This window comes from Vigna angularis, chromosome 3, assembly GCF_016808095.1.
Source record: "Vigna angularis cultivar LongXiaoDou No.4 chromosome 3, ASM1680809v1, whole genome shotgun sequence".
NCBI lineage: Eukaryota > Viridiplantae > Streptophyta > Magnoliopsida > Fabales > Fabaceae > Vigna > Vigna angularis.
In genome coordinates this window covers 37,177,282-37,198,803 of record NC_068972.1, presented here as the reverse complement: position 1 = coordinate 37,198,803, position 21,522 = coordinate 37,177,282, and the positions used below count along the sequence as shown (strand labels likewise).

The following is a 21,522-nucleotide window of genomic DNA, read 5'->3' as shown; positions in this document are numbered from 1 at the left end:
GTCCAAAGCCGCCCGCCCCTAAGTCAAATCAAGGCCGAGCATTCGTCCAAGGCCGCTCGTCCTGGTCGCAATCAAAGACCGACCGTCCGTCCAAGGCCGCCCCCAGGTCACACGCCAGAACCGAACGTCCTCCCGTGCCGAGCGCCAAAACCATGCCGAGCGCCAAAACCGAACGTCCAGTTTGACCGGCCAGCAGAACCAAACGGCCGCCCACCCATGTTGGCATCCCTTGCCGACCATCTCTCCAACCGACCGTGATTGGGCCGTTATCAGACCCACTAAAGGTAAAAGGCCCGTTATCAGGCCCACTAAAGGCAAAAGCCCATTACAATCAGTATAAATAAAGGTTCCAGGTATGAGTTCGAACCAACTTTTCCTTACGATGCATCCATGCATCACAAATTGCTCTGTCATATTACTAACTTGAGCGTCGGAGTGCCTTTAGCAGGTACCCGGCCCCCCGGCTTGGAGCATGGAGCAGCGCCTGGAGGAGGAGGGCATCCGCCCAACTTGGAGTGTGGAGCAGTGCCTGGAGCAGGAGGGCGTCCGCCTGGCTTGGAGCACGGAGCAGAGCCTGGAGGAGGAGGGCGTCCGCCCGGCTTGGAGGATGGAGCAGCGCCTGGAGGAGGAGGGCGTCCGCCCGGCTTGGAGCGTGGAGCAGCGACCGTCCATCTTTGTGCCGCCCGCTAGTTCAGCTTGCTTCGATTCGTGGGATTCAGCAGTGTCCGCCCGGTCCATGCATCTTCGCCGTCCGCCCGCCCGTCTTCGACAATAAGTTTGTATGTTTTAACAGGGTCCTCACCGACTCAGTCGAAACAGATAATAAAATTCTTTTTGTCCATTATTGTCATCCTTATTTTTTATGCGGTATTTATTACCAAATCTTGTTTTTAGTACAAAAATAAAAATATCTAATCTTTATAAAAAGTATAATTTCATTTGGGTTTTAGGTATTTCTTTTAATTATGCTTTTAACACCTTATTAATAAATTGTTAATATATTATAAAATTAAATATCTTTTTAAAATTGTTATTAAAAATATATTTTATTCATAAATTAAATTATTTTTATTTTTTTCTTTAATTTTTTGAATATCTTTTTCAACAAATAATATATGGAGTATTCTTTATATGAATATTGGAGTTCTATAATAAATTATAATATAACTCCAATCTATATTATTTACTAGAAAATATGTTTCACACGACTTCATAAAATTTAGAAATAAAATTATTTATAATTTAATTCAGAAATAAAACATAATTTTTTATAAATAATTTGATATATTTAACTCTATATTATATTTCTTATACACTAAATATTGTTGACTTTTGCTTTTACAATGATAAAAAAAATGACTATTATTAGCGTAGCTCGACCACTTGACAGGACAGTTGGATAGATTAGATTGTAAAAATCAACCTATTTAACTTTGACTTTTTTTTTGGCAGACCATAATCAAATCAAATTTAAATGAACCGGAATGAACCGTTTAACTACCATGGTGGGTTAGTAATGATGTGGGATAAAACGGACCATAAATCACATTTTTTTGGGTATATAATAAAACAAATCATGTTAGTTGATTCAATTGGTATGCTCTTACATGTACTTGTACAACTAACTAGGTGACTTTTTTGCATTATTTTAAATAAAAATGTTATTATATTCTATTGACTTTGTAAAAGATCCCCTTCTTAATAATTAAAAAATTATGGCATATAAACATCATGTTTGACATTTACATTTTTCTATATATCTGATCATTTGAATATATATACAAAGCATGTACTATTGAATAAAGTCTAACTTAGCATAAAAGACACTTTGGTGAAAAATATGAGATAAAGACTTTGAAGAGTACATAAAAGTGTTAAATGCATAATGATATGAATATAAGAAAGACTTTATTGAATTGGAGGATTTTTTTTTTCGGAATAATTTTTTGACAGTCGAACAAAAATAATTAAAAATATAAATTAAGATAATGTTAGGAATTGAAATAACAATTTCTTACACTTCCACCACTTGTAACTTAACTCACAAGATAAAGAATAAAAAATATTAAGAATTGGAAAGAATCAACAATAAAAAATCACTTTAACAAATACATGTAATAATTATTAAAAATCAAGATGCACGTATTCAATTATCTTAATCATTAATTAACATTAAAATTGTTATGTAAATGGTTTTTTTATAGTAATAAATATATATAGATATCTAGGAATAGAAATGTATATATATTTCTATCACAAACTTTATACATTTTATTTTTGTTAATCAACGTGATCTATCATAAAAGTTTCTTCTCAAACTTGTGTTAAGGACTAAACTATAATACCAAATAATTTTATCATTCACATATTAACCAATTGTCCAACAACTTGATTAATATTTGTTGTCTTTTGAGTTTATCATATTACTTACGTTAACTCACGTGGCTGCTTTAAATAACACTAGAAGAATGTTTAAGATATTAGTGATGACGCGTAACTACAACTTTCAACAAAAATAAAATAAATTTTTCTATTCAAATGAAAATATTAAATAGGAACATTAATTAAAATGTATAAGTAATTTCTATATACAAGAAAGGTTAAATAATAATGCACTCTTTTTTAATCAACTTGTTGAACAAAATATAAGAAAATTTGCAAGATCTCAACTCGATGAAGAGCTATATTCGACCTACTTACCTACTCCATTCACTTAAAAAAAAATGAGTCAATTTATGAATACTTACATGCAAAAGGAATCATAAAATATGATGATGCTGATAATAAAATAAAATGAGGGTGAGCAATATACATTTGTCTGATATGGCCAATAATGGCACATGTAGTGCTCTTGTTAAAGTATCTACTAAAGTTTCGCATATTAAAAAAAAGGTGGTGATGATGTTTAGATAGTTATTAAAAATATATGACAACTTAAAATAATTTTATTTTAATTATATTTGTTTATTTATAATTTAAAATGTCAATATACATTATTATATTATTAAAATGGATTGTAAAATGAGTGCTCTTTTTAAGGAACTTTAAAAAAAAAATTATAACAAAAGTAAAAACTTTTCCAACTATAATTTATGAATGAGCTATTTTGGAGAGAATATTTCTTAATAATCCAAAATTACATTTTTGACTTATTCATAAACTATATTTAACTTATCAAAAAAGTTGCTCACACAGCTAACAACCTTTGATTTGGCTTTCTGCCTTTCACGTTAGTTATGATAATATTTTTTTTCTAAGTTCGATGCAAGCATATACAGCATTATATGTAAACATAGATTTTTTTTTTTAAATTCAACTTGTTTAATATATTCAATTGTGTTTTGTTTACTTAAATCCTACTTGTTAAAGATAGTCAATTGGGTTTGTTGAATTCGGCACGTTAAAATATTCTTAGTTGTGGGAGATTATGAGTTCAATGGCATCATATATGTATGCTCCAAACATAATTAATTGTTTAACACTTTAAATAGTGGTTGTTTTGTTAAATATTTAGATTATGCGGGTTAAATATAGTTATGTATCAGAATCAAATATTTGTTAGTTGTTAGGTTACAATCTTTATTTTTCTTTATTCTTTTTTGAAAGTAATTCGTTTGAGTGGCTGAAGCTTTAAAGGGGAAGAGGGTTGACTTTTTATTTTTATTTTTAAATGTGTTTCTGGTAATGTTTTTCCACATGCTTTCACGTCATTGTATGAAAATAATACAATTTGCAAATCTCAAACATTATACGAGGCCATTGCATACCCAAATTATTTATTGGAGCGATACAACAAAAAAGATTATTATTTTAATTACAAAATTATGCAAAAATTAACTCCAACAATTAATAAATATATTTTAAATCTAATTTAATCCTGTAAAACTGACTTATAAAATAAAAATAAAACTCACTTATAAAATAAAAATTACACCCAATGTAATATAAATTAACCTTATTTTCAATAATACAGAACTTTCAAACATTAACATCGAATGAACATTAGCTGTTAGATTTGTGTTAGTTTGAAAGTTGAACTTACAAATTGCCTCTGAGCGCGTGGACTATTCTTTCCTCATTTTCTTCCAACTTTACCACACTTTGTTTTACAAAAAATTATAGAGCATGGATTCAATTCAAAAATTTTAAATTTGTTAAAACTCATATAATAATTTATTAGAGGTTTAATGGAGGATTTTCAAATTTATCATAAACTAAAAACTGAATTAAATTTGTAAAAGACACTCTGACGCTCAACTAAGTGACTTCTCTCTTATCCTTGTCCAAGCCGCGGAGGAGGGTGTCTGCAAAAGACACTCTGTAAGTGACTTTCCGTAATAATCTTGTAATCTAGATTAGTTATCAGAGTTCAAAGTTACTTGTCCTTTGTCAGACAAATAAATGACATTATTCCTATTAATTGTCAATAAATGATAACTATTTTTATTAACTCCCCATCAACAGCAGTTATTATTATTGATTATCTTAACGGCTGTTTTTATCGATCGGTTAACTGTTTGTCCACTCGGTTTATTGATTTGAGAGGTATTATCGGTCAGCCATGAGCCCAAAATAACTTAGAGGCTCTTCTGCACCCATTCGATCGGTTATGAGTCCATAGTAACAAATATAATTTTTTTAATAAACCTTTCATTTTAATTCAGAAAAAATCATGAAAAATGTCGGTTGCAAGTAGGCCTAAGAGTCCATTCAAAACTTAGCGCGTTTTCCTTTAAACCAAAGCACAATGCCGTCTCTATGAAAGTAAAATATCATCACAACTAGTGAACTTGATTTGACATTTTCGGCATCCACATTTGTATGCTTTTGATGATAACGTTAATTCCAACAACTCCTTCAAAAAACACACTTGTTCCAACCTCAGATTTTCGAAATTTTACAAGAACAAACGACATATTTTATTCGATCATATCTCCACGTGATATCAATAGTTTATTCCAGTTAGGTAAAAACTCAGTATCATTTCTATGCCTGTCAGAAACACAGCTTCTATAAAACGTTCCCCACACCCCAACATGTTTTCCATTGTTCTCTGAATTCATCACCAACATTCGCAGGGGGAAGGTTTCGTTATAGTTTTTGGAACAATGGGTTCAGAATCCTTAACCGTTTGCGTTACGGGGGCTTCTGGTTTCATCGGATCATGGCTTGTAATGAGACTCATCCAGCGTGGCTATACGGTTCGAGCCACTGTTCTTGACCCAGGTTCGTTTTCATCCATCATCTCACCCTCTGACTTCATCTTTTTCATCTTCCAACATCAATATCACAGGCTAAAATACCTCTTTTTGTTTACCCTTTTGAATTTCTGGTTTCATTCTAGTCTCAAATTTGTAAAGTTTTATCTGGGTATCTAAAAGGTAGTTCAAACCATGTCAACTTGATTATATGTGACAAGTTGTGAATAATACTAAAGTTCTTGTTGTTGCTCTGTTAGAAGTTGACAGAAAAGTTACTTTGATCTTTAGAGACACTTTAGATTATTAAAGAAAAACTTTTAAAAGTTGTCGGGACCATATTGAAATAAGAAAGTATACAGAGAACAACAGATCTTATTGAAGCTAAAGACAGACTCTTAAAATATTTTATAAGAGAAGAAAATTAAAAAAAAAATGAAATAATTTTTCTGGAAATTGAAATTAGTTTTTGAAAAAACTTATTTATAAAAACTTTGTTGCTTTCTGAAGTTGTTTTTGACTTAGAAAATTATCTGAGTGGCTTAAAGATGTTTTTTATCCTTAAAAATATATAATTTTTCATTTGACCTACAATAATTTGTTTTTTCTTAACTTTTTCTTTGTGTACTTTTGTTTATTTTGTATTTACTTATTGTCATTGCATTATGGAAATTGACATGCATGCATTTAACACTGAGATTATATAGCTTAGATTTTGTTTTGAAAAGTCTTTCTACATACAATATCTTTTAAGAAAAAGATAAAGAGTAATTATTCTTTCACACACCTAAATTTTTTACATTTATTTGACACTACTTTTATTCATTTTTTACTTTCTTCTGTCTTGAAACAATATAAAAATTTATCCTTTTATAACAATTTTAACTTTGTAATATGTGTCAAGTGAATGTAAAAGTGTGTTATGATAGTATTACTCAAATATAAAATAAGTCTTTCATTTTTAAACTAAAATAAATTTTCATAACTCTATTAATATGAATGTGCACCTTACAGATAACATGAAGGAGGTGAAGCACTTGCTAGAAATACCAGGTGCAAAGAGCAAGCTGTCACTATGGAAGGCTAACCTTGCAGAAGAGGGAAGCTTTGATGAAGCCATTAAAGGCTGCACTGGAGTTTTCCACTTGGCCACACCCATTGACTTTGAGTCCAAAGATCCTGAGGTTCACTCATCCATTCTATCAACTTATTCTCTAATGAGTGTTTTGTATTCAGCTTTTAAAATACACTGATATACACTGATTTTGATAGATGTAACTTTACACTTCATTTCTACATCATTAATGATAAAATTTAGAATAACTTGTTATGATCTAAAATGAATTTATGGACGAAGAGTGAATGATAATTATAATGTGGTTTTGGAAATGCAGAATGAAGTGATAAAGCCTGCAATAAGGGGAGTGATAGATATCATGAAAGCATGCTTGAAGGCAAAAACTGTGAGAAGGCTAGTATTCACATCCTCAGCCATAACCACAAACATTACTCTTCACCAAAAGCCTTTGTATGATGAGACTTGTTGGAGTGATGTTGAGTTATGCAGAAGAGTAAAGATGACTGGTTGGGTTAGTACTTTTTCTCTTTCATTATCCAATTTTCACATTAAACAAAGATACAAATCAATATATATACATAAAATATAATTAAACCATTAATCTCTTCAATGCAATTAGCAAAGATTTTTTTCTTTATGTCCTAAAAAAAAATAATGTTTCTTTTTTAACTTGGTTTGAATGTAGATGTATTTCGTTTCTAAAACTCTGGCAGAGCAAGAAGCATGGAAATTTGCGAAAGAGAAAGGAATGGACTTCATCACTATCCTTCCAACTCTTGTTGTTGGTCCCTTTCTGCTCCCGTCGATGCCATCTAGCATAATCACAGCACTTTCCCCTATCCTAAGTAAATTTACTCCAATTTATTATTAATTATATATTTTATTTTTTATCAGCTTTTTTTTCTTATAAGATATACTAAATCTAAGATTATCTTGATGGTATTATCCTATATTGTTGTGAGAATAATTGAATAATTTTTCATTTGCAGGAAAAGAGGAGCATTATTCGATCATAAGACAAGGTCAATTCGTGCACGTAGAAGATATTTGTCTTGCTCACATATTTCTATTTGAAGAGCCGAAAGCTGAAGGAAGATACATATGCAATGCATGTGACGTTACTATTCATGACATTGCGAAATTAATCAACAAAAAATACCCCGAGTACAAGGTTCCCACTAGGTCAGTCTCTCACCAAATTTAAATATCATGTTCTCACCTAATATCTCTAAGTTTAAATATTTTTTTCTTCTTTCATCGTTCAAATGTGTTTTAAGAGAGAGTAGTATAGTAACACACTTTTACGTTCATTTCACAAACAGTATAATATAGATGGTATTTTCATTTATTTTTACGTTAAAAACATTGCATACATCGATTTTTTAGGTTTGAGAAGATTCCAGATGAATTAGAGCCGGTGAGATTATCTTCGAAGAAAATCAGAGACTTGGGATTCGAATTCAAATACAGCTTGGAGGATATGTATACTGAAGCAATTGATGCATGCAGAGAAGAAGGGCTTCTTCCTAAAACTGCTGAAACACCAGTGAATGGCATGGTGAATAAGAAACAAATAAATAAATAGGTTTTCATATTTTTCGGATTCTCCAATGATTCTTCTGTTGTTAATGGTAGTCAGAATTGTAAGGTGAAGTTGTCTTCAGATAAGTTATGAGTAATCTTCTCATATCTTGTTAATTCCTCACGTAAGATTTTTTTCTTACCTTTATGTAATTAAGGCTATTATAAAATTATAAGTGCTCATTGAATGTCATTATATATCGTCAAACATTATAAAATTCTGTTCACAATACATCTACATCCCAAAACAACTAGTCTATAACTAGTATAGTATCTTGTGGTTTCTACCTAAAAAGACATTAAAAATTTGTAACACACTATTTTCAAGTTTTAAACCATTTATTTTATTAAAGGAAAGTAATTTAGAATAATTTTCCTGGCTATATTTTATATTAAGAAAAGGTTTAACCTAGATTGTATTTAGTATTTTCGGGTTGATGGTAAAAAATTAATAACATAATTCATACTGATAAATTAGGTATTGGACTGAATTCACAAGTGTTTGAGTATAAAGGAATGAGTTTAAGAAGAATAATGAATTGAGTGAGATGAGAGTTTGAGTATTCTTCTGGGGAAATCTTTTGAGAACCATTTGAGATGAATTAGATAATTTCAGACCTTACATGCAGTTTTTGAGGCTATGCAATTTTTGAGGGGACTGAACGATCAATACAACAATATAAGGTCCTATGCTCTTCTTATGGACCCATTCCTCCTATTTCTAAATTTTTCTCTTTTGTAACCTAATAGGAATGGCAGATTATTGGAAATAGCATCCATTAGTGGATTTGAAAATGTTGCTACCTCTAATAACTATTCTTTTTGCTGTAAATATGGTTATATTGAAGCCAATTGCTACAGGAAAAATGGGTATCCCCTGAATTTTGACAAGAAAAATTTAAGGAATTTTAATACTACGAAAGTTTGCACACTACGGTAGAAATGTTCAATAAAAATTACTCTGTCAATTGGTTGTCTGTCACGAATCAAGCACTATTATATCCAGTATAAAACTTTTAATAGTTGTGGTGTTTACCATCTGGCTAAGCAAACGAGATTCCCATTTCCTAATAGTTCTTCTCTTGTTGATCAATCTTTTGATTTAATTGATATTTGGGCCCTTCTTCTTCTTGTTTAGATGGACATAGATATACTTGGATCTATCTGGTGAAAAACGAAGCTGAAACTTGTGTTCACTTAATCAATTTTGTTGCCTCTTTACAAAACAGTTTTTCAAAACCATCAAGACTACAAGATCTTACAACGGACCTGAATTTAATATGATAAATTATTTTAATAGTGAAGGAATTACACAACAAACCAGCTGGGTTGAAACACTTGAGCAAAATAGAATAGTTGAAACATCATATTTTAAATTTTACTCGTGCTTTGATTTTTCAAGCTAACCACCTAATTTTATAGTTTTATAATTTTTTTAATTTTATATAAAGATCTAGAAAATGACATTTTAAAATTGACAGAGGTTTAAAATAATGAAACTCGATTATTAATATTAAATGGTTTTAATATAAATAATTTTATTTTGAATTAATTTCATTGTTTTTAATACATTTTCTATATATAATTATTTTTCTAGAGTTATATGACTTCTATCAATGATTTTTCCCTCTTTGTTCATTTGATTAAAGAATTAAGACCGTAGAATTGATACTTGCAGTGAACTCTTCAATTTAGACCAATTATATTTTTTTATTTGTGTAAGTTAAATTTCAGCCCTTTTTCTTGGTCGTTTATGTTATTTGTTGTATGTGAGCCTTCTTTCACTTGCATTGGTCCTTTTAGTTATCTATATGAGTCTTTGTTGATTAGTAGTTCTAATGGTATGTCTTTATCATGTTTGTTTCATTTCTAGGTGTAGATAGAACATCCATTAAGCTTGAAAGGGGTTTGAATTTCTTTTGAGCAAGTGCATGTGTCTTTAAGGTAAGAGAAACTAGTTGTTTTAGTGTACGTGAGTCGGTAAATTAGATTTTGTTGGTATGTTATTTGAATTTGATTAGTGTTTATATCTGAATTGAATTGTGTGATTTGAGGATTGAATTTAATTGCTTGTTGTTTCAACGGTTGTGAGTGAGAGAATTGAAGAGTTGAGCAATTGCACAAATTGATATAAGTTTTAATGTATAAAAATTATGTTGAACCAACTCTTTGAAAAAGGAATACCAATTTGAGCAATTGATCATTTTCAAGTTCACTTAAATCACAAAATTGAGTCTGATGTAAATTAGTATAATGTTGTGCGGTACTTGTTAGGCGTTGAGCGCAAGTTTGGTTAAGCAAGTCCGGAAGCATTTTTGCTTTAGACCGTTAAGCGCCCCTTTTCACCGTTGAGTACTTAGTTTTTCAAAAGTTTTGGCACTAAGTGGTAGTAGGGCATCGTTGAACGCCATCTTGTACTACAGGTTTGAAACAATTTTAGTTCTAGGAAGCGATAGAAGGGTGTCATTGAATGCGACATTTTGTCAGAAGAATGACACTAAGTGCCAAGATTGTCGTTGAGCGCCACCTTTTACAAAAGGTTTGGCACTGAATGTCAAGACTGTCACTAAGTGTCACCTTTGAATGCCAGTCTGTATGCTTATTTTGTTTCTTATTGTTACCTGTTTGGTAAGCAAGAAAAACATTTATTGTCAACAAATCTTTACCGACGGCCTATGATCCGTCGATAAGTGTTAATTATCGACGGATTTTTCGACAGACGACATAATTGCATTTATTGACAAAAGTGTTTGTCGGTAATGATTTAGTGTATTTATTTAGCAGCGAATCTTAGGCCGCTGGTAAGTTCTTCGATGACTTAGGATGAAAAATTGGGTTTTTCCTCTCCCCATTTCACTTATTCGAGCCTTTGTTCCTCTCTTTGAGCCCTAATTCGTCTCTTGATTCCCAAACCAGTGCATTGCTCTCGAATTTGTTGTCCAAGCAAAATTGTTTCCCCTTTGCTCATCCTAATCAACATTCGTTTGGTTCTTTGGGTGGTGGCGATCAGTTGAGGTGGCGAGCTTAGTAGGCGATGTGAGGAGGACGTTGGTGTCGGCCCAAGAGGCTGGGTGGTGCGTCGTTAACGGTTCATTTTACTGGTGAGGGGTTTTTGTTGAAGCACACATTGGTTGACTGTGGTTGCTGCATTCTGTGCTGCTGTGGTGGTGTCGTGAAGTTGTCATCAAGGGACGGTTTCGAGAACGCCCTATCGTGGAGGTGAGTTCTTTGTTGGGGGAATGAATGTTTTATATAGCTCTGCACATGTGCCTAGTTGGTTGGTTTTCTGAATTAAATGAGGCACACAAACAACTTCTATGTGAAAATTCTTATATGAATGTTGGGTTGAGACTTTTCTGCACCATGCGTGAGTATGATGTTCATGTGTTTTTGTGAGATGGTCACCCTTCATAGACTTTAATCTATTGTCTGTAGTTATTATTTGTTGTTATTTGAAAGGCTTTGCATGTGATATTGCTTCTATATTAGTGCCATGATTCTAAAACTATGACATGAACCACGAATGATCATCATATAACAATATATGTATGTATTGATTGTTGTAATTAAGTGACAGTGTGTAATATTATACATATATATGTAGCACACTAATGGACTATTTTGTGTAGAATTGAGTTCAATGCATGCAAATTCATTGATAAAGTGTTCTAATTACTTCAGCCTCGTTGTTCAAGTGGAAAACTAGGATAACTAATTGACAAAGTGATAGTGTTCTAATTTTGAACCATGGGAATGTGATGACTTTTATGGATCATTATACAATAACCTTGTCTTTTTGAAAGCATTGTTTAAGATTGGATATTGCAGGGATATTGCAACTACTATTGGTTAGACTCTAGGCGTTATAGGGCTTTAAAACTTGGGTATTGTAGGCTGTCAAGTTCTACATTGAGTTGTATGAAATGCTTGGTGAAGTACTCAAGTGGCTGTGTTTTCCCCTTGAAAATTACCTTTTAAGGAAGGTTTTTCCAAATGCTTGGGTGCTTATGACACAAGTTTTGAATTCTGATTGGGCTTAGTAGTGATAACTATATATATGCTCTAATAAAGAAGATTTTATGTAACTGAACTCGTGGCTCAACTGCTCTTCTTTTGTTTGTATCACTTTTGTTGAACAAAATATTAATCAGTATGTTAGCTTCTGAAAGGGGATAAGCCATGTCAATCAACTTGTAATCTAACTTTTTGTTGAACAAAACTTGTAATCTAACTTGTTAAAATTTAAGAATAAAATGTAGTTTAAAAGATAAAATTGAGTTGGAAGTTGTTGATGGAATAATGGTAGAGTAGATCTAAATGTTGAGTGGTGAAAAATAATTGAAGGTGTTTAGGAGGCGCATGAATAAGAATGGCGTGGCACACATAACATGTGTGATGTTGTTTGATTGAGAAACAACATCATTGATTAACATCATTGCTTGGAGTATTTTTAGCGATTGGAAGTTTGGAAGCCTGAACTAGAGAATTATATTGTCATGTGGAGTTTGAAGTTAGACTAGTAGGATGAGTTAAAAATGCATATTTTTTTAGGAGGTTTCGTTTTTCTTTTTAGAGAGTGTCTCTTTTTGTTTTTGCTTAGGTTATAAAGCACTTTAGGTTAGTTTTATAAATCTAGCTTAAATTTGATGTTTTTAGCATGTTTTACGGTTAGTTTTAGAATTAGTCTTAGAAAAAGTTTAGGTTAGTAGAATTTTAGTCTTGATACTAGTTTCTTAGTTTAAGTTCAGTTTTAGTGTCACAATCAGATTAGATTTTAGTTTACTAGCTTTATAATCTAGTTTAAGTATTAATTAGTGTAATTAGTAGTGAATCTTAGTATAGGATAGTATAGACTAGATGACTTTAGGTAGTACTAGTATTAGAAGTGGACTTTAAGCCTAACTCAACCCCAAAAAATCGGCTTGTAGGGTGAGGTTTATACCCACTTATAAACTATGAATTGGCCTTATCTCTAGTCGATGTGGGACTTCCAACACATCCCTCTCACACCGAGGTATATACATCTCGAGCGTGGGATTAGACATTTTAATGGGTGGTTCGATAGTGGGTGGAACAATATGCCTAGCAACCAACAAATATTGCTAGGATAGGCTCTAACCATGACTCTGATACCATGTTAGAAGTAGACTTTAAGCCTAACTCAACCCCACAAAACCGGCTTGTAGGGTGAGGTTTACACCTACTTATAAACTATGAATTGGCTTTATCTCTAGTCGATGTGTGACTTCCAACAACTAGTTAAATATAGTTAGAATTTAGAACAATTCTTGTTTGAGGTTCTAGTTTTTAGACTAATTGGAATAGTCTAAATAGTTAAGCATTCTGTTTCGCTTTTTAGTTAGAACAATTAGGATTAAGCATAATTGACTAGAATAGGCTAATACAGATTAGTTATGCACAATTCTTCCTTAGGACATTTTAGTTAACATTAGTTATCCATTTAGAATTAGTTTAAAAGCATTAAGCTGATGTGGACTTCTATTTTATGGTTTTTAGCTTAATTCTAGGAATTAAAGTAGTTTAGTTTTGTAGAATGAATTGGCTAACTTGGTTTTAAAGTTTTTGCACAAAAATTTCAAACAAAACCAGTGTATAAATATTGAATCAAAGCTGACTGAGAAGAAATTCCAGAAAAATACACAAAAAGAATAACTACTCAAGCTTGGACAAGATGGGAAGATCCATCATGCAAGTTCCTGGCCATGAATTTGAAGGCTGAAGTAGCAAAGTTCCTAGAGAGCTCTGTATCTTCTAATATATCTGGGGATCTATTTTTGCTTTCAATGCAGCTGATCACCCAGAGTCTACAATTTTGCTCTTGACTTTGAAGGCGAATGAAGTGAGAACTTAGGGTGAAGAAAATGTGACAAATCTTTGTTCTGAGTTTTTAGATCAGTTTTAGAATAAACCTATTACAAAATATAAGTACCAGTCATGCATACGGTTTCATAAAGTTTTCTTTCTTCATTAGTTTGTGTTATTAACCACTTATTGGTATTAGTCCTCCGAATGGAAAGAATTATCTTTCATTTCCATTATTAGAACTCTAGAGGCAAAGTCAAGTGGCATTTGTTGGTATAGGCATTTGGATTTGGTCCTTACCTAGATAGAGAGGTGAAGTAAGCAAAACAGCGCCACTTTCTGGTTTGTAAACCACACTTATGATGCCAAACCTTGGTTCTAAGTATAAAAATATTGGTTATGGTCTTCGTTTTCCATAGCTTGCTTGTGTGTTTGACCTTTTTATATGAAGCACGTCACTTAGTTGAGTGTTGATAAATTGAACTCCTTGATAACTAAATTGAATCCACACACTAGAATGTTAACATAATCTATATATAAATAAGATATCTTAGGTTACTAAGATGATTAAATGGTGAAAACACTAGTGGAATGAAAGAAAGTAAGTTATGTAACCATCTATTTGCTGTCCAGTTTGTTTTGACACTTCATTTTGAGTATTTGGAGGTCTTTACAAAGGAAGAACATAGTCTTTATACATGGATAGAACAAAGGTAGATCAACATAGCTACTATGGCAAATGAAATGATGGATGATACAAATCTTGCAATGACATCTCCTTTCAATCCCAACCCTTTGATTAGTTTGATTATGGCTATTTTTCAGTTTGATTATGGCTTGTCCCTACTTTTTGTTCTAAGTCCTATTTTTGCAATTTTATTTTTTTGCAGAAATTTGCTATCAAACCACCAACCCCCTAGGCATTTATCTGTTTATTGTGATTGTTTAGCTGGTTCTTGACCAAATTTGGTTTATGGTTGCATACTTAAATAACTATTTGATTGCCTAAAGCTTGTTAATATGAGGTTTATTTATCCTGTACTGAATTGTTTGAACTGAGCTTGCTATGAAATCATGGGATGTCTTGATTAAAGATGCTTTATTTTATTTTGAAACTGAAAAGACAGCCATGAAACATAGGTTTTGGAAAACTACATATAAGACTGGTTTTATCTCCAATTACACTAACATTGGACCTTCCCACACTAACATTGGACCTTCCCTGAGTGAATCATTCATGCTTCGGAGTATAACATGAAGACTTGATTTCATTTTCAATTTGTTGAGTCAATTACTTTGTTGATTGAGTCTTTCGATTAAACTTTTGAAGAATTAAACTACAAGTGAAAACTTTACTGCATTGTTGTCCAATATATGACTAAAACGAACTTATAAAGACCTGAATGAAGTTAACTTGCTATATACTTAATTACCAACGGATAGTTCTCCAATAATTATCGAAGGTTAATATTTGTCATAATGATTACCGACCCATTATTACCGATGAAATAATGGTCATCGGTAATTCGTCAGTAAACATGTATTACCGACGAATTATGGTTGTTACTTATGGATAATCCGTCGATAATACCAACTTTTTAGTACTGGTAATGATCTATATAATCGTTGAGTATGCTTGTAAGTATAATAACTTTATATGTAGAAATGAGGATTTTTGTTATGAACATGTGAGGTATAATTGTTAGAGAATTTCAAATTTTGTGTGGTGGTGATGTTTAATGTATGTTTTGACTTATGGGAGTTTAGAGAGTACATATCCTAATATACTACAAACCATTCATTTCATATAAAGAAGAATGGGGTGGGCAGAGAATGGTAGGAGGTCCTAACCTTAGACTTTTGGTCCTAGGTATGAATGGGATTAACTTTGTGAGTAGTAGGGTAATAACCCTTGTGTTTGTGACTCTACATGACATAAATATTACTACAAGTACTCACCTATAGTGCAACCCTATGTCAAAGCATATATCTGAATAATTGACTATAATGTGAGCTGTTTATGTGTGTTTATATGAATTATTGTATTTTATCAATGTTTAACATATATTTATTAGGATTTAATTGTCTTATGATGTGTTAGTTGCACATTAGCTTACCATGTCATTTTTTTATGTTTTTTTTTTGTGATGATCACCTTATTGTTGTGAGCATATAAGGAATATGTGTAGAAATATCTCTAGTAGAAGACGGTGATATAGCAAAATTTTCTCCGTAATCGTCTAGTAATTTATTGTAATTGGTTTAGATATATTTTATTATTACGATTATTTAGTTTTAATAATTATATTAATCCTATATATTTATATGTTAAGATAATTTATTTTGTTTTATCAATTTTATAATGTTATATAAAATGTTAAAAGTGAAATGTTACGTCATCATTCACTTAATAACCACGCCATTGCTGAAAAATTAAACACTTAAGACTCGTTAAAGTATATAAATTTATTAAATGGCTTGGTTTAAATGAGTAATTAAAACTAAAAACTACAGAATCAAGAAACTGAAATTAAATTAAATTAAATGTGAAAAGTACAACTTTTTTTAAAATTTTCAAATGAATGATAACGTATTTAAATGAGTAATTTACTTCAATTTCATAATTAAAATATGAAAAAAAAATCATCCTAGCATTATTTTCCCTTACTTTTAAAATGGTTATTATAAAAATGTGTTATTAAATATGACAATTAGTGATCAAATCATACCAATATAAAATTTTATTACATGATTAGGGTTGACTTATTTCTCTTTAAGGTGTGTTTCTAACATTACTTTTTACGAGAATATGACAAAATAATTTAGATACGATACATTTTTTTTGGAAGTGTCGGTGGAAGACAAGTTTTTATCAAGTAATATCCAATGGGTAAATTTATTATAAGATGTTATGCATAAAATATCCTATGTATGTTTGAGAGTTTGGAAACAAGTCTTTGTCAACTTTCTATACATTTTTGGCAAATATATCTTGGTTAAATTAGTTTAAAAAAAAGGTAGTTAATTTTAGTGTAAACTTGATTAAATTATCATACAACTTTGGATAAAAAGGTGTTCTTTCTTCTTCCTAAATATCAGCCTCCATCTCCAAAAAGATGTTAGTAGGCAAAAATGCTTCTGGTAATCGATTACGACACTTCTGTAATCGATTACCAGTGTTTTAAGTGTGCAAGAACCACCCTGGTAAGCGATTACAAGCTTGTTGTAATTGATTACCAGTGTGTTTTGGTTTGTTTTAGAAAATTTATTTTGTAGTTTACATATTTTATGTACTGTTTGTGTTATACAAAAAAAGAAATTGTGGTTATTATTTAATGAATGGAGACAAAATTAAAGAAAAGAGAAAAGTAATATTAATAGTAATAATAATATATTAATAATCGATTTGATTACAATTGGGTAAGATTAAGAAATAACTAATGACGAAATGGACAATTTCCCCTATGATGACCTTCGTTGCGGCAGTAAGAGCATTTTTTTGGCTTATCTGGATTGGATTGATCCATTTCATTATGAATCCTATTTGTAGATGGTCTTCGGGATGCCTTACGTCGAATTTTAGGATATGGTATGAAGTTTGGACCTGTATACGCAGACCAATAATCTTGATTTTGGATTGGGTGAAATTGTACTTCATATGCCTTGAAAATGTTGTTAAGACTGTACACTGGATCAATTACTTGGGTTAGTGGGATATGCGAAAATGCACAAACAGCAATGACATGATGACATGGGAGACGAGTAGCCTGGAAGTGACCACAATCATACCACCATTCATTTAAGTTGACCTTATAGGAAAGTGGAACAGGGCGGTATTGGTGAGGTGTTGAAATTTCCTGAACATCAAATTCATAATTTTCACGGTTGTAGCGATGAACATGACAAAATGCGGATTGTTGTTGATTTTTCCTAATGATGTCGGCGATTTGTTCAGGAAATTGGTGTCCTGCTTGTAACATATAGTTTGCCTTTAATCCTCGTTCAACAAACCATGATTGTGTCCTCTCAAATGTTGTTCTGATGAGAGCACATATTGGTAATGAACGTGCTCCCTTTAAAATAGAGTTGGTGCACTCAGCAAGATTAGTGGTCATATGTCCATATCTTCTCCCTCCATCAAAAGCCTGAGACCATTTTTTTAATGAGATTTTATCTATCCAATCAACTTGTTGTGGGTATTGGTTTCTTAGTGCAGTAAGTTTTGTCGTGACAGTTGGTTGCTTGACCTCGTAAGCTGTAATGACGTAATAAATAATTAAAGTTTAGAATAATGTTACGAAATTATAAAAGTAAAAGTGTATTAAAAATGTTTGTAGTAGTACCTATACTGATCAATTGTTTTTTGAGGTCATGATTTTTGAATTTGTTGTTGAAGTTGGATGCTAGATGAGTATGCAATAAATAGAGTTCAAACCATCTTGTTCCCAACCAACTTCTTCTGATCTTAAGGCCGATAGGATACCCTTTTCTCTGTCAGTGATGATGCAAATATTTTGTTGAGGGCAAACATGTTCTCGAAGTAGTTGAAAGAACCATATCATGGCCTCCTTTATCTTACCTTCTACAATGGCAAAGGCTAATGGAAAAAGATTTCTATTACCATCTTGAGCTATGGCGGTGAGCAAAGTTCCATGATATTTACCCGTTAGAAATGTACCATCAACTTGGAGAATGGGTTTACAGTATTTGAATCCTTGTATGCAAGGACCGAAAGACCAGAAAATTCTTTCCATAATATAGCAATTATTGTCGGTTTGTCCATTAATCTGCACTAGAGAACCAGTGCATTGTAAAATTGTACCTGGGTTTGCATCCTTGACGGCATGCAACCACCTCGGCATGTGGTTATAAGAGTCTTCCTAGTCTCCAAACTCCATAGCAAGAGCCTTTTGTTTAGCGATCCAAGCTTTTCTGTATGACACAGAATATCCGAATCGAGCTTTAATATCTGCAATCAAACTCTTGATTGGAATGGATGAGTTTGTCCGGACTGAATTTGATATGATCGCGACAATATGAGTACTATCAAGATTTGTATGATCTTGAGATAGTATGGTTGAGAAACACGAATGTTGTCCGTCGATATTCTTGATTTCCCAATATTTACGGACTTTGCTATAAGCTGCCCTCAAACGCCATTGACAACCGTTGTGGTATTCCACACAACGAATAACATAAATGTTGGGCTTCGATTCAACAACGGTGTATTTGCCTCATGATGCCACAAATCAGGTTATTCAACAATATGCTAGAGCATATATGTTGATGATAATTGACAGCATCATGTTGCCAGATACATCTGCAAGTATGGTGCATTTGATGTATCTACCCTTTTGGCTAACCTACAGAACGTTTCAAAGTATAGTTGGGCATTCGCAGTGCTTTCCTGCTTGTATCGTGCCCTTGATCATGGGACCAGGGCTGACCAAGACAATATCGGAGGGTGCATGATCTTGTTACAATGTTGGGCATGGGAAAGAATAACATGTATTTCCCCACAAATACTGGAAGTCACACAAGAAGACATTTCTTCTAGTGTAGTTTTTGCCCTGGCGAAAAGATGGTGTCGAACAACATAGTCAATATTCCATGACACGACAACTGTACAACAATTTCGTTAAAAGTTAGACGACCTATCACCTAGACAGGTATTTTTGACCTCTGCACTTAATGTTCGTGTATATATTTTGTACAAATGTGGCTTAATTTGTTTTTAAACAAAAACTTCAATACTTCAGTTTATATGGACACCGTACAGACGTGATGACATTTGTCAAATCATTCCAGTCGAAGTGCCCCATACTTGTCGGGCAGTTGTGCCTCTGATATGTTTCTCTGTTGTAGAATACCAGCAATCAGACCGTGTGATGCGTCAATTTGGATTTCGACAAAATGTCCCCCATCCACCGATGAATCTAGATGAGGAACATAAACAAGATATGAGAGGACGCGCAGATTGGAATCGGCAAGAACACCATCAACAGTGGATTGCATTATGGAATGACCGACATAATCGTGTATTTAACGATATTCCATTCCAAAAAAATGGTCACTTGCGCGATGAATCCGAGTACATGCAATGGTATATAACTCATACAATCCGCTATATTGCTCCCATAGAAGATTCAACCGACGAAGAGGTACTGCAATATTCCCACCTTTTAAATTATGAAAGCCTTATTATCTTGCGATCTTCAATCAAACATTGTCTTAAGCAGTATGACATGGAGCACGAACAATAGTTCCAACCGCCATCTGCATACCGTGCATCACCACCGTATCATAATCCACAGAGGTCTGCTTCTGACCATCTCAACTATCAACATCCATCTCTGAATTCAAGGTTCGAACAACACATCCCACCGACATCAACATATCCTCAGGTTGAGACCTCTTATTTCGCCTTTCCACCGACAACATCGTTCAGTGGAGGTCCATCATCTTTTAGTGGAGGTCCTTCCAATTATTTTGGAACCTCGACAATGACTCCACCATCTTCATACCAACACGCTTCTTCGTCACAAAACGTGTATCGACCGACGCTTGATTTCCAATACCTTCAACAGTCCAATGAAAGTCATCCTAGTGATGAAGACCAACACACGCACAGTCCCACACTACAACAACAACAACAAAGGCGAGGCCAACGACAACGACAAAGACCAACATGTGGGACTGGAGGACATAGATAGATTGCCTCATCAATTTATTTATAATTATGTACTTTGTCTATATTTTCTTAATTAATCACAAATATATATATCAAAAGAAACTTTACCCAATTGTAATCAAATCGATTATTAATATATTACTATTACTATTAATATTTCTTATTAATATTACTTTTCTCTTTTCTTCAAATTTGTCTCCATTCATTAAATAATAACCACAATTTCTTTTTTCGTATAACACAAACAGTACATAAAATATGTAAACTGCAAAATAAATTTTCTAAAACCAACCAAAACACACTGGTAATCGATTACAACACGCTTGTAATCGCTTACCATGGTGGTTCTTGCACACTTAAAACAATGGTAATCGATTATAGAAGTGTCGTAATCGATTACCAGAAGCATTTTTACCTACTAAACTGAAGTCGTGCAGGGGGTCAGGATTTCAACAATGTGTAATCGATTACCACTATCTTGTAATCGATTACAGAACCCAGAAGTCGTTTTTGGAGTGCACAACTTCACCACTGATCAAATGCACAGTGTGAAGTCATGCCGGGGAGCACGACTTCTTCATTTGAAGTCGTTTTGGCCCACGACTTCATATTTAATCAAAATTTGCCCTTTACGTAGGCAAATGTGCCTAGTTTGGTGCAAAAGCCATTAAGATTCAATCCAAACGAATATTCATACATTAACATTCAATGGAAACGAGCAATGAAAATGAGTAGAGAAAGAAACGGACTAACCTTAGTGCAGAAAACAAAGGCGTGACAGGGGAGACGAGATCCAACAGCACCAAGAGCACCACACCACCACCGGCACGAACGACGACTGCTCGTGATTGACGAAGACGGCAAGAAAACAAAGGCATTATGAAAAATTTGGAGATACAGAATGAGAATTGAAAGGTGCAGGGAGAACAGCTCTTGGATAAGCACCACACCGATCACCGCTAAGCTTTTCCGCAAACCCACAATACTGCCGTGAAGTCATTCTCGTGATACTGGCCACTGATAAAGTTGTTAGCAGTTTATTCTCGTGATACTGGCCATACACACCAGCAGGAAAAAATCCACAACGCAGCTTACCGAAGGGGCAATTTTGGCAACACCTAATTTTATGCAAATTTTCAATTGCACACTCA

The 21,522-nt window shown here is 33.0% G+C and overlaps 1 protein-coding gene and 1 long non-coding RNA gene across 2 annotated transcripts; one reads left to right on the top strand and one right to left on the bottom strand.

Moving 5' to 3' along the window:
* The first annotated feature begins 5,050 nt into the window (after positions 1-5,050).
* Positions 5,051-8,050, top strand: LOC108324448 (dihydroflavonol 4-reductase). Its single transcript, XM_052874713.1, has 6 exons — positions 5,051-5,226; positions 6,213-6,382; positions 6,593-6,787; positions 6,962-7,121; positions 7,266-7,458; positions 7,663-8,050. Exons 1-6 carry the CDS (start codon positions 5,109-5,111, stop codon positions 7,859-7,861), a joined length of 1,035 nt encoding a protein of 344 aa, XP_052730673.1. The 5' UTR covers positions 5,051-5,108; the 3' UTR covers positions 7,862-8,050.
* On the bottom strand, positions 6,103-21,465 carry LOC128195903 (uncharacterized). The gene is made up of 2 exons (XR_008247746.1): positions 21,125-21,465; positions 6,103-6,377 (listed from the first exon to the last, which is right to left on the bottom strand). It is a non-coding gene; the product is annotated as an uncharacterized LOC128195903 (long non-coding RNA).
* Between the last annotated feature and the right edge of the window lie 57 nt (positions 21,466-21,522).

What these genes read in the sequence shown, in the direction of transcription:
- LOC108324448 (XM_052874713.1), top strand. Translation starts at nt 5,109, where the DNA reads ATGGGTTCAGAATCCTTAACCGTTTGCGTTACGGGGGCTTCTGGTTTC. An exon ending in AGCCACTGTTCTTGACCCAG is followed by an intron (nt 5,227 to 6,212) that starts GTTCGTTTTCAT and finishes TGCACCTTACAG; the next exon opens with ATAACATGAAGGAGGTGAAG. An exon ending in TTGAGTCCAAAGATCCTGAG is followed by an intron (nt 6,383 to 6,592) that starts GTTCACTCATCC and finishes TTGGAAATGCAG; the next exon opens with AATGAAGTGATAAAGCCTGC.